This window comes from Podarcis erhardii, assembly GCF_964252035.2.
Source record: "Podarcis erhardii genome assembly, chromosome: 2".
Lineage (NCBI taxonomy): Eukaryota > Metazoa > Chordata > Lepidosauria > Squamata > Lacertidae > Podarcis > Podarcis erhardii.
This window is the reverse complement of record NC_138498.1, coordinates 79,930,311-79,944,852: the sequence shown is the minus strand read 5'-3', so window position 1 is coordinate 79,944,852 and position 14,542 is coordinate 79,930,311. Positions and strand designations below refer to the sequence as shown.

The following is a 14,542-nucleotide window of genomic DNA, read 5'->3' as shown; positions in this document are numbered from 1 at the left end:
GCAGCTCCTAACTGAATGTTAAAAACACAATACAGCATTAAACATCAAACAGGGCTGCCTTCAGATGTCTTTTAAAAGTAAGATAGTTGCTTATTTCCTTGACATGTGCTGGGATGGCATTCCACAGGGCAGACGCCACTACTGAAAAGGCCTTCCGCCTGGTTCCCTGTAACCTCACTTCTCACAGTGAGGGAACCGCCAGAAGGCCCTTAGTGCAGGACTTCAGTGTCCAGACTGAATGATGTGAGTGGAGACACTCCTTCAGGTATACAGGACAGAGGCTGTTTAGGGCTTTAAAGGTCAGCACCAATACTTTGAATTGTGCTTGGAAACGTACTGGGAGCCAATGCAGGTCTCTCAGGACCGGTGTTATATGGTCTTTGCAGCCACTCCCAGTCACCAGTCTAGCTGCTGCATTCTGCATTAATTGCAGTTTCTAAGTCACCTTCAAAGGTAGCCCCACGTAAAACGCATTGCAGTAGTCCAAGCAGGAGATAACTAGAGCATGCACTCTGGCAAGACAGTCTGCGGGCAGGTAAGGTCTCAGCCTGTATACCAGATGGAGCTGGTAGACAGCTGCCCTGGACACAGAATTGACCTGCTCCTCCATGGATAGCTGTGAGTCCAAAATGACTTCCAGACTGCACACCTGGTCCTTCAGGGGCACAGTTGCCCCATTCAGGACCAGGGAGCCTTCCACACCAGCCTGCCGCAGCCATCTCCCAAGAAGAGTACTTCTGTCTTGTCAGGATACAAGCTCAATCTGTTAGCTACAGATAGGTAGCCGTGTTGGTCTGCCATGGTCAAAACAAAATAAAAAAATTCCTTCCAGTAGCACCTTAAAGACCAACTGAGTTAGTTCTAGGTATGAGCTTTCGTGTGCATGCACACTTCTTCAGATACCAATCTGTTAGCTGTCATCCATCCTCCAACCGCCTCCAGACACTCATACAGGACCTTCACTGCCCTCATTGAAGTATTTCTCCCCAATGATTTCCCCGTCTTTCTTATTTGTTGTTACTTCCATAGTAAGAATCATCATAACCAGTGCCGCTTATAAGCAGATAGATTTGTCTTCAGCTTTTCAGATCAGGGCTTATACTTAGCCTGTGCATGCAATGCATGAGCCATCTTACTACTGCTGTTGTTTAGCATATCTGCGTATGGTGGTATTGTCTCCAGTGGTGACTACCTTAGGCTGCAACCAAGGGGATGACCCACCAGTTAAAGACCAGTGAATTAGGCAGTTTTTGAAGAATGTGCTACAATTTTTTAAGTCTCTTCAGACTACTTGTCACTGTCAGCTACGGTTGTAGTGCTGATACAGGCAGCTGTAACAGCTTGTTTTCAAAAAACTAGAGTTGCTGCAGAGGAATAGGATTGTGACTGAAATACTACAGATTCCTTCCTTTACTTACTTCCTGGGACCAAAATGCTTCTTCAGAATTCATACAGGCTTTTCCAAAATCTTATTCCAGAAAAGCAGCATGATGAGTTTTCTTAAGGTTCACCTGACATTAGCTTTCTGTACTATAGCTGGCTGGTTTGTTCATTCATCTCTACAGGATTTGGCAGGAATTGCATCCTGGTCTTATGAGTTTGGCATATTACTGAATCCTATCCTCACGTTGAAGCATCTCAGTGCTATTGAACTGTATCTCTTAACAGTGGAAAGATAATGCATATTCTAAGTTTATGTAGTTGCTGGGGAACGTCTGGCAGCAGAGTAGAAGTGAAAAGACAATTTCAAATGACAGGAGAAAGCATGCAGTTGTCCCTCTTTCTATACCATCATTGCCTGCCAGCTCCTGTGACTATGCATACATTCTCCTGTGGCTCGTCAGAAGGAGATTCCTTTCCCCCCAACACACACACACACACACACACACACACACACAGATATTCTCACTATAGAGATAGTTGAAATATGGGTCAGGGTTAACCTACCTTATTTATTCAAGGTCACCTACTTAATATACAGTTCATATTTCTTCAATTTTAGCATTGCTTATCTGTGAAACTCACCTTCTAACTTTATTTTATTAGCATCACAAAAATATTAGATTCGTTTAATTTCTGCCTGAGGGGAAAAATGAAATTCTGCATACCTATAATACTATTGGTGTTTTAACAGATTTTACATGGCCATGTAAATATGCTCACTGATTATGGTCATCATGATAGCTATACAAGTAGTAATTACTGTGATCTGATCAGACGACTATTGCCTTTACTGTGACAGCTGTGCCATTTCGTTGACTGATTATTATTGTGGGCCTGTATGTTATGTGCTTATCCTAGTGCCACAAGCATCCTCTTACACTTGCTTGTACTATAGCCACCTCAGAGATGCAATGTGTCGCCTCCTGTCAAGCTTCTCTAAAAAAAAAAAAAAAAAAAAAAATCAGAATGGGTATGACTGCCCATGTATGCAGCCAATATTTTCTTTGTAGCACCCTGAATCCTTATATCTCTCTTAAACTTCATAGTATGAGTTTGCAAATAGTAGATACTCCATTAAAAGTGCTGAGCAGAGTTGTTATACCTGTCCATCATGGAGGAAGCACGTCCAAAACACAAACTGTTTTCATTTTTTAAAAGTGCTGAGTGAAATCTCAGTCTACCTGATCAAACTGTTCTACCACTGTAAAAATTCACCACATGACAACAATCAAGTAGTTTCATTTTAATGCAGCACATATATTTTAAAGATTACGCCACATATACAATCTTAGTGCCTTGTTTGAGGGAAGATGGGGAGAGAATGGCGGCTTATAGATGCTGAGGAAATGCTATAGATGTTTTGCCTTGCCTTGCCTTGGATGTATTTTCTGCCCATCCAATCTCAGCTGGGGACCTCAAAATGAGCAGTGTTTTTAACGCAAGACATTTCCTGAAGGATGTTGCACTGCAGGGAACTTCCCCTTTATTCTTCAAGGAGACACAGGATGAAAATCAAATTATGAAAACTGTCATTACAAGGATGGAATGTCTTTGTTAATGATAAAAATGTGGTTGTTACAAGAAGATGAAAGTTCCTAGTTTCAAACCAGTATCTATAATCAGGAATAGAAGAAACAACTGTGCTTTTATAATACAGCATTATACAGGATGGGTCGAGGAAAATGCAGTTTACGCATATGCAAGCATTGTTTCCATTGTAGCCGTGATACTTCTAAGTTTTCACTCTGTGTTTGAAGCTCTGTGTGATAGTTAAGGATAAATCTTGTACAAAATATTGTCAAAATATGCATTGATTAGCTTTTTCTGTTAGTTCTTATTTAAAAAATGTAATATATTCATTTTTGGAAACATATTTGTATTCTTACTTGCATGGCATTGCACTAGAGCAGCGGCAGCTAAAGCAGTGCCTTCCATATGTTGTTGGATTACAGTTCTCACCATACCTGACCTTTGACCTTGCTGCCTAGGATTAATGGGAGCTGCAGTCCAATGATTTCAGGAATGCAGCACTAGAGAATGATCCAGTTTTTACAGAAACGTGCATCAGTAGGTGTTAAATATGATAATCTATAGAAGGAATAGGTAACCTGTGACCCTCCAAACTTTGTGGGACTCTAGTTTCCATGAGTTGCAACCAGCATGGCCAGTATTCAGGAATGATGAGAACTGTAGGCTAACAACACCAGGAAGCCTACAAGTTTCCTGCTCCTGATCCGCAGCTTTCCAATACAAATGACAGCAACCAAATTATTATAGATATGCATTGATTGTATATGAAGTTTTACTTGAAACAAGCTACTGGGATCTTAATCCTAATTGCCTTTTCTATTTCTTCTTTTTGTTTAGTGTTGAGGGTGAAGCTCCTGGAAGTGAAACAGGCACATCATTGGATAGTCCCTCTACCTACCATCAAGGAGCTATAACTCACAGTTCAGCTCTAAGCCCTGACCATTACGACCATTCTCCATACGGGCTGTATTCTGTCTCCCCAGGGCAGCAAAGGCCCCGGAGGCCAAAGCTTCAACACTCAACATCCATACTCAGAAAACAAGCAGAGGAAGAAGCTATTAAAAGGTCGAGGTCACTTTCAGAGAGCTATGAACTCTCATCGGACTTGCAGGATAAGCAGGTACTTGAACTGTGCAGTTCTATGAATCAAGCTAAAGTGTCATGGAAAGGTTATCCAGCCATTTCTGGAAAATAACAGGATATTATTTTTTTTGCGAGTCTGTTCCATAATTTGGCCTATCTGAATAATATTAATGTTTCCTTCTTCTGTCTTTTTCCATGACTTGCTAAACAATCAGCTGATATTACTGCTTAGCGAAATGACTTTTCCTTCAAAGAAAATGCCTCCCTGTATTTGTGCTATGATTTTGCATATGTGGCTCATTGCTTAACTTGTGGAGCTGTGCCAATTTTTTTACTAGAGACTGTGCCGTTTAAAACCAGAAGGACTTGGTTAGTATATAAACAAACTCTTTGCCTGGCCTCTGTATTAACAAATTCCCCATGCTTTCAGTCAAGCAGTGCTTCTTTTAAGCTTTCTTTTAAGACTATGAACCAGGGTTTTTGCAGTTCTAGGCAAGATTGGCTTAATGATTTTTTTTTCTGCCCTACCTCTGACTCTACCAAATCCATATTACCAAGACTACAACTTTACATGGCAAAGCCCACATTATCACAAATTTCTGGTATTCCTTTTTCGAAAGGACAGAAGGTTTACTTTTAAAAATTAAGAAATGAACAGCTGCTCATCGGAAAGCAGACTGCCAGTTAAATTATTTTACTTACCCATAAAGTTGTGAATACTACAATACTTGTCAATTTAGGATCTCATTTGAAGTATTTTCATTTGTATCACATCATTTGTGCTGTTTACACAGTTTAGAATGTTGAAATCTAAGATGAATATTGTAACTAGTAATCAGGACATGCTTAGTATAGGCAGAGGGGCTTCTGGGCAGTGGCACCCTCCCTGTGGAATGCCCTCCCATCAGATGTCAGGGAGATAAAGAATTTCACAACTTTTAAAAAACATCTGAAGTTCAGGGAAGTTTTTAATGTCTAACATTTTATTACTTTTTATATTTTGCTAGAAGCCACCCAGAGTGGCTGGGAAAACCCAGCCAGATGTGCAGGGTATAAACAATAAAATTAGTAGTAGTAGTAAGCGATCATGAAGAATTTATTAAAGATAGAATATTATTATTTTGACAATTCATTAAGGGCCTACAATTTTTGAAGCACTGGATAAAGATAAAATGATTCAAACATGATGATTTCTTCATTCCTCCTTTTGCCCTTATTCATCTCTCTCATCATAAGCTTCCCAGGAGCACTGAGTTGACTGCTGTTGGAGACATAGTGCTGAACCAGATTGACCCCTCCTTTATGTTCCTATTTTGAATAAAGGGAATTTCTTTATGGTTCGCCTGCTGTGGCCAGGTGCAGACATAATATTCCCAAGTGACTAGATTGTTTGTCCTCTGACCTTTGTGAATACTTCCCCTCTTCCTTGGTTTCACCTTAACCATTATATTTGCATCGGTACTAACTATGGTTCATGCTAATCAGCATTGCCCTCATAATCATGAACTTGAAGTGGGTTTGCACCTAGTTATAAGGGAATCTAGTGAATGTTAATAAATGCAGGTAGAACATTGTTGCATAACTAAAGCAAACAGATGCCATGAAGGGGCAGTGGCGCTTACCTGACCTCCTAATAGCTGAGTTGCTGCTGCATACCGGAAGGGAGAGAGGACAGCCAAGTCGCTGCCAGCATTGACCTGTCCCATTACACAGTAGTGATTCAGCTCTCAGGAGGGCAGGTAAGTGCTACCACCCCACCATATCATCCTGTACTAAAGCAAACCATGGAACAACAACAACAACAACAACAACAACAATTTATTTATACCCCGCCCAACTGGCTGGGTTGCCCAGCCACTCTGGGTGGCTCCCAACAGAATATTAATAACAATAATAATAAAGTGATAAAACATCCAACATTAAGCATTAATGGAAGGTAAATAAGGATTCGTAGGGGGGGGGAGTACAGATGCCTGCAACATGTTGCTGGTATTCTTACTGTGAATTTGGAAGCAGAATCATTTGAAAGCAAATAAAGCATGCTTGTCCAATAGTTTAGTACGGTAAAATGACTTGTGATATTGAGACTATTAACTGATCTTTAAAAAAAAAAATACTTGTGGGGGAAAATCTCAACTTTTTTTTATTAAAAGTAATCGCTGCAAGCAGTTCTATAATGTGAACTTCAGCTTAATTCAAATTTTAACATCCTATTTTTTTACTACTTTGCCTCTTTTAAAAATACACCACTGCAGTGATGAGAAATAATCGGCAGTGTATCATATCAACGTAGCCAAGGATTTTCATAATTGCAAATGCACACTAAATTCTTGGTGGAAAGAATATAAAATAGATTAACATGGATCGTAATAACTCTTTTTAAATCTCCTGCGGGTATCTGTGAAGCAGACAAGTTTTCTCCCAGTTCATGCAAGGAAAGCCTGAGGGAGAAAGTTTAAGTGTGAAATGTCATCAGTAAAATTGTTCATAACTGTTGAAAGGGAAATCTGACAAGGAATTGATTCAATTATACTCCAAAGGCACAGAGAATGCAATTTCTTGCTTTGTTAAAATTTCATGTATGCAGCACATACAGTGGTACTTTGTAAGTCGAACAGAATCCGTTCTGGAAGTCCATCCGACTTCCAAAACATTCAGAAACTAAGGCACAGCTTCCGATTGGCTGCAGGAACCTCCTGCAGCCAATCGGAAGCCACATTGGACGTTCAGGTTCCAAAGAACATTCGCAAACTGGAACACTCACTTCCAGGTTTGCAGCATTCAGGAGCCCAAACGCAAGGCGTTCAGGATCCAAGGTATGACTGTATTGGAACATAGGAAGCTGCCTTATATGAAGTCATACCACTGGTGCATCTAACTCAGCATTGCCTGCACTGACTGGTAAGCAGCTGTCCAGAGTTTCAGACAATGGAAACTTCTAGTCCTGTCTGGGGATGCTAGGAATTGAACCTGGGATTTCTGTGTGCAAAGCAGATCCTGAGCTATGGCCTTTTCCATGGTGTGGCCACTCTAAACATAATTTAACATAATTTAAGCATAGGAAATGCAAGGGTCAGTAACTGGTATCATTAGTTCTATAAAGGAGCAATGCAACATGACCATAGGAAACTAAAAAAATACTTCTTCAAGTTCAATTACAAAAACCGTTTGCGGTTGAGTAATGTGGTTGAGTAAATAACTATTTTTGCCAAATTCTTTTTATAAAGAATGCCAGTTGTTCTATTTAATTCTTATCTAAATTCTAACTGCTTGTATCAGCATTTAAAAAAACCACACACACCTCTTTATTTTATTTATTTTGAGATTTCTATCCCATACTTCTAGTATCTAAGCACTACTCGTGGAAGCATACAATTTAAAATCACAACGCCATGTGCAATTTAAATTGTTGCACTTGTTTTATGTGAAAGTAAGATTTGCAGAGGTAAGTGTCATATCTTTCTGTGTTAGTAAAATATACTTGTGAGACAGTTATGAAAAGTATCTTCTTGGTGGATCATTTTATGTGCACTTGTACAGGTAATTTTCTATTTTCACGAGGTGGCCTTTACTTACTGAGCGTATTTCCATCTCAGAAATCTTTTTAGATCGTAAGTTTCCTAGGAGATATATTTTTCTGAGCTAATTTTGAAACACTTATTGCCTCAGTACTGTATTAGAGAGCCATGCAGTAAGCACTCTTAGTGCATGAGTATTATTAAATATTTATATTTTCTTTTTAGGTTGAAATGCTAGAACGGAAATATGGAGGCCGTCTCATAACTAGACATGCCGCTCGTACTATACAGACTGCTTTCCGCCAGTATCAGATGAACAAAAACTTTGAGCGGCTTAGAAGTTCTATGTCTGAAAATCGTATGTCAAGACGCATTGTTCTATCCAATATGAGAATGCAGTTTTCGTTTGAAGGACCTGAGAAAGTCCACAGTTCCTACTTCGAGGGGAAGCAAGTTTCTGTTACAAATGATGGGTCAAAACTAGGAGCCCTTGTCCAATCTGAATGTAGTGACCTTGGAGAATCGGCTACAATGAAATCTCCAGCAGCATCCACTGACTTCGCTGATGCCATAACGGAACTGGAGGATGCTTTTTCGAGACAAGTAAAATCTCTTGCCGAGTCCATTGACGATGCATTAAACTGTCGTAGCATGCACTCTGATGAGGTTCAGATACCTGATCAAGTCAGAAGTCGGGAAATAGAGAGGGACAGTTGTCAAACTAAACCAACAAGCCATAATGTGGACCACAGGAAACTTGATGAAATGACTGCATCTTATAGTGACGTTACATTGTATATTGATGAAGAAGAACTCTCCCCACCACTTCCTCTTTCCCAATCAGTAGATAGGCCATCTAGCACAGAATCTGACCTAAGACTTCGGTCAATGAACCCATCTCAAGAGTACTGGTCTATGACACACAAGGATCATAAGATAGATACTGACACGAGCTGCAGAAGTACCCCTTCACTAGAATCCCAGGAACAAAGAATGAGAATGGATCATTTGCCTTTGCTAACTATAGAACCACCCAGTGACAGTTCAGTGGACTTAAGTGATCGCTCAGAGAGGGGATCATTAAAGAGACAGAATGCATATGATCGAGGAATTACTAGTACGCAAGGTAGTCCCAAGCATATCTCACATGGCATCCCTACCAAGATAATTTCCCGAGAGGACCAGGAGACTAGACATAGACCAAGGCCTATTGATAGCCACTTAGCCATTAATGGCACAGCAAACAGGCAAAGCAAATCTGAGTCTGATTATTCTGATGGAGACAATGATAGCATTAATAGCACTTCCAATTCCAATGACACAATAAACTGCAGCTCAGAGTCTTCTTCTCGAGACAGCTTAAGGGAACAAACACTGAGCAAGCAAACGTACCATAAAGAGACTCGCAATAGCTGGGATTCTCCTGCCTTCAGTAATGACATCATCAGGAAACGTCACTATAGGATTGGATTGAACCTTTTTAATAAGTGAGTACAATGCATTTTTTACATAGAAAAGAAATTTAACGCCAAATCACAGGATAATTAGATATTTCTGCAGCTCCATTGTGAAGGTTAACATGATCTCCAACAATGGCTATCTTTGGGTGTCATGCTAAACCAGGGTTGGGGTTGGACTGCAACTCCTATCATCCCTGATTATTAATAATGCTTTCTGGGGCTGATAAGAGTTGAAGCCAAATATGGAAGACCACAGGTTCACTATCCATGTGCTAAGCTATGGTTTAGCAAGGTGTGGGTGAGCCCAGCCTCCTCCTAAACATGCAGCCAGAAGGATGAGTTCAGAAATTTATACCATGGTTTGTTGTGTCATCCGGACCAACAAACGGTGGTTAGTTTCAAGCATCCAACATCGAACCATGGTTTCTGAAGTAGTTTGTTTGAACTAACCATAGTTCACCATAGCGTCATGTTCTGATGAAATAGCAAGCTATGGTTAACAGATAATGGAAGCAAATTCTTTCAAATTCCTCCTGTGAGCTTGTTCATGTGTCACCAGACCATAGTTTAGAGTCATGTCTGATGCAGCCCTTTTGTGTGCACACTTGTCTTTTCCCTGTTTTCAGCATGTTTACTTTCTTCTCTCTTCCCACCCCTGCAGTTGCCATTTTACTGCTTTAAATGCCAATATTTATTTATTTATTTATTTATTTATACATGCATGCATGCATACCCCGCCCATCTGGCCGGGTTTCCCCAGCCACTCTGGGCGGCTTCCAACAAAACACTAAAATACAATAACCTATTAAACATTAAAATCTTCCCTATACAGGGCTGCCTTCAGATATCTTCTAAAAGTTTGGTAGTTATTTTTCTCTTTGACACCTGAAGGGAGGGTGTTCCATAGGGCAGGTGCCACTACCGAGAAGGCCCTCTGCCTGGTTCCCTGTAACTTGGCTTCTCACAGCAAGGGAACCGCCAGAAGGCCCTCAGCGCTGGACCTCAGTGTCTGGGCAGAACGATGGAGGTGGAGACGCTTCTTCAGGTATACTGGACCGAGGCCGTTTAGGGCTTTAAAAGTCAGCACCAACACTTTGAATTGTGCTCGGAAACATACTGGGAGCCAGTGTAAGTCTTTCAAGACCGGTGTTATATGGTCTCGGAGGCCGCTCTCAGTCACCAGTCTAGCTGCCACATTCTGGATTAGTTGTAGTTTCCGGATTACCTTCAAAGACAAGCCCATCTGCTGCATCCAACCAAGTTCTGTTACACATGCCAGGTCAAGTCCTCCATCCATGATCAAGTCATGGATGGCAGGGGTCTTATGATCTTTGACCTGGCATTGCACAGCAGCACCTTCAGGTCATGTGGGTGTCCCTTGCTAATTCTAGTATCTGTCTGGTCAGGACCAGACCCAAGGTGTGTATTTTGGACAAGTAGTATTTAAAACACACACACACAGAGAGAGAGAGAGAGAGAGAGAGAGCCCTTTTGTTGTCCTTCACATAAGAAACATTTTCTTTTAAGCAATGTTAAAAGGACAAATAAGTTTTTTCCATCTCATCCATTACTGTTCTAATCCACTGCCATCAGAAAACAGTCATGTTGGGGTGAAATTCAGTGTTAAACACACTCAGAGTAGACCCACTGAAATCAAGGTAATAGGTCTACTCTTATGGCTTAGTTGGATATGACCCATTTTTTATAAATAATTAACAATTAACAAAGCTATTTGCTCTGGCCAGAGTGTGCAATAGGGTTAAAAATTATTTGTTTTTCCAAAGGGCTTCCTTACTTTCCTTAAGCATATATGCTTTTTGACATAACTGGCAATGCTTTCCTTCCTGATTTCTTCATATCTAAATATTATAAAACAGGATGTCTACATATTATTGTAATAGATTTAATACTGAGCATGGAGTTTAATTTATTCAGTACCATATGGGTTAAGTTAGTATTGCCGATAGTGTAGTGGCTGATTGTCAAAATATTTTTTCCACACACTACATATACTTTACTTTCCATGTAATACAGTGTATAAAAATTGCATATTTTAAATTTATAATTTCTTTTCTTGAGACAGCATGGAACTAATACAGATGACAGAAGGTAATAAATAGTGATTTTTAAAAATCCATGTATTGTTAGCCTTACAGTAGCCTAGTGGAAGAGTTAGATCTAATTAAATTAGTGTAATCTGATTATTCTATTCATTGGCATAGTCCTGCTTACCTTTGATTGCTCCCAATATGTTCCATAAAGGCCTTTGTACACTGTTGGGGCTAAAGAAAGGTATAATCTACCATTCTGCTGTTCCATGCACAACTGGAGGGGCGTACACTGACGGCTCAGAGCCTCAACAAATATGGGTACACAGGGCTAGGAGACTTTATTGACCCAGCAGGCATGCAATAATTCATGTTGTTGTGATTGCCAAGCGCATTGACAGCAGCTCCTCCTCTGAAGCACAAGCTGTGTCACCCTGTTACTTGGCAAGGAGCTGTTGCAGCTGCTAATGCAGTCACAATTATTGTTGCACAGCTGGAGGTAGGACAGAGGTTTACTGGAGCCATACTGCCTGTACAGGTGGAAGAAAGAATCAGCGCAGCTGCTGTGGCTCAAGCTGCAAACGTTTAGGATAATACTGTAGTAAATTTTGCCATCATTAAAGGGGCATATTTATAGCACTAAGGAAGTTTGTGTGAAATGCATACACAACTGGCTTGTGTTGAACACCACGGCTTGGCATTGAATGTGTGAGCTTTGGGGTCATTTGCTTCCTCCTCCCTGTTGTAGGAATACCAAGGTCTGGTGTGCCGTTTGAATTGGCAAGCTACTGTAGGTTTTTGCCTTCCAAACCAGAATTGGAAAAATATCCTTTACATTGGGTTTTTTCTTCCAGTTTGGAGTTAACTTGTTTGATTGTAATGGCAAATTATGGTTTGCTTGAAACCAGAAGCCAGAGAGAGAATTGAAGCATTCGTAGAAAGGCTGGCATGCATGAGCTGAGGCTTGCTTGTGTAATGCAAAAATATGAGAAACAGTTCAATACTTTTTTAAGGCAGACAATTTGTTATATCCTACCTAGATATTACATAGTTTGCTGTGCATGGTTTAAACAAAACCTTGAAAGAATCATTATTTTTACCTAGGTGCACTATCAATTTTATTTAGGAAGTAACCCAGCTGTGGCATTTTAAATATTTAAAATCTTTAATAACTTCACTCTTATTTATCTTTCTTAATATATTTATATTCCACCTTTACTCCAAGGAGCTCAAGATGATATATATTGTTTTCCTCTTCCCATTTTTTTCCAATCAACAACCCTCTAAGGTAGATACGGTTGAGGAGAATGATTGGCTGAATTCCTAGTCTTACCTCTCTAAGCACTTTACTGCACTGGCTCTTCCTATTAAAGAGATGAACAAAAGAGCCACATCATATAAGTACTGTGCCTTTAAAGTGCACAGTTTTCCGCAAAGAATCCTGGATCCTGTAGTTCGTTAAGGGTGAAACTACAGTTCCAAGGTTATTTAGGCAGCCTTGTGATTTAAATGTGTGTTTAATCTGCTCCCTGTCTTTAACAGTAAAGAAATAATGTTTTGTTGTTGTTTAGTCGTGTCCGACTCTTCATGAACCCATGGACCAGTTCACACCAGGCACTCCTGTCTTCCATTGCCTCCAGCAGTTTGGTCAAACGCATGTTAGTAGCTTCGAGAACACTGTCCTCCATCGTCCCCTTCTCCTTGTGCCCTCAGTCTTTCCCAACATCAGGGTCTTTTCCAGGGAGTCTTCTCTTCTCATGAGGTGGCCAAAGTATTGGAGTCTCAGCTTCAGGATCTGTCCTTCCAGTGAGCACTCAGGGCTGATTTCCTTAAGAATGGATAGGTTTGATCTTCTTGCAATCTACGGGACTCTGCACAGCATAGCTCATAGCTTCTCTGAGTTATTCAAGCCCCTTTGCCACGACAAGGCAGTGATCCATGAAGGAGAAATAATGTTTTAATTAAGGCCCAAAAGAAAATGTGGTTTGGAAACATTTTTTTTAAAGTTTTAATGCTTTTAAACCATTCAGTTTGGTTTTAACTTTGAAATACTATGATGCTGGTTTAGACAAACCTGATACCAAAAATTCCTCTCTTTCCCCTTCAGTTAGCTTATTGATCTGTGTTGTTGTTAGCTGCTGATGCATCTTGTTGTGATGCAGGCACACCCCTTTTGAGGTCTCACAAGAAAAAGGTTGCACAGATAAATAACTGTGAGGATTATCGCTCCATGGAATTATCAGGTGCCTCCTGTCATTTTTTACTTTTCAAAGTACTCTGAGGCTGTTACTGAAAAACTAATCCCAATACAATATTCCATGTGGGAGAGACCATAAGATGTTTTAAATTTCGCTATACTGATTGGTTTCAATGCAGAATAAATGCCTGCTTTTTCTTGATGATGTGGTAGATTTCAAAAAGCCAAACTAGGAGTGCTACACAGACTAGAAACATTACACAATAATCTTATTTTGGCTTGCTGTATGAGTTTTGTTAGTTGTTCGCTTTTTCCAGTTCAGCTTTCTTGTCTAGTTGGTTTCCGCATTCTTCTGACACATGTTGAATCATCCATATTCCAGGAATAAAGGACTTTATGAGTTACGTACATGCAGTTTGCTTAGTGTTGTGAATCACATCAGACAGCTTGAGCATCGCACAGTTCCTACCTCTGTTACTGTGAAGTATTTTTAAGAAGGAACACTGAGAAAGCATAGCCATGTGCAGGTCCTCTTATTCCCAGTCATGTGAACATGCAGTGAACCATTAAATTAGGTAATGTGTGATGTAAGGTTTTACAACGGATGAGGGGTATAAAATAATTTTTTGTTGCATTGGCCTGTAAGTGATTTGACATAATTAGAAGATCAGATAGTTTTTGGCTAAAGGCCAAATGCAATTTCTCCATTGCCTGCTGTGTTTGCTTGCTTGCTTGCTTGCTTGCTTGCTTGCTTGCTTGCTTGCTTGCTTGCTTGCTTGTTTGTTTTAAGATGACAGTCAAAGCGCTGCTAAGCACTAGCATAGATTGCAAGCCCCCTTCCACCTCTGACCTCATAGGTTCCATACCTGGTGCGTTTGGTATACAGATAGGTCCTGTCCCCCCCAAGTTTACATCCATTCAATATGTGTGTGACTGTGTATATGCGCATTGCGTTGAACCCAGAAGTGACCTGGAAACATCATAAAGATTTAACTGAAACATCACTAAAAGGGCGGGACTGAACAGGGTGTTTGCGGTCTTTTTCAGTGGGTTTCAAATATACATGATTTCACTGACTAGGAACGTAAACCCCACGTTTAAATGGGGGGTTGCCTGTATTATTTGGGCAGCTGCAGGTTTTACTGTTTTCTGTCACTTGCTTACTTTTATATTGTTTTTATATTGTTTTACTGTTTATTGTAAGTTGCTCTGGTTTCATTAGAGCAGAAGACTGGAGTGTGAATAATTTCAAATAAATAATGT

At 40.2% G+C, this 14,542-nt stretch overlaps 1 protein-coding gene across 14 annotated transcripts in view; it reads left to right on the top strand.

The window, feature by feature from the left end:
• Positions 1-14,542, top strand: part of IQSEC1 (IQ motif and Sec7 domain ArfGEF 1) — a 304,523-nt gene that overhangs the window by 253,691 nt on the left and 36,290 nt on the right. For all 14 annotated transcript variants that reach the window (XM_081848828.1, XM_081848827.1, XM_081848826.1 and 11 more), the window contains 2 exons: positions 3,811-4,093; positions 7,800-9,061. In XM_081848828.1, the coding sequence (XP_081704954.1) occupies positions 3,811-4,093; positions 7,800-9,061 (1,545 nt within the window). The remainder of the gene's footprint in view (positions 1-3,810; positions 4,094-7,799; positions 9,062-14,542) is intronic.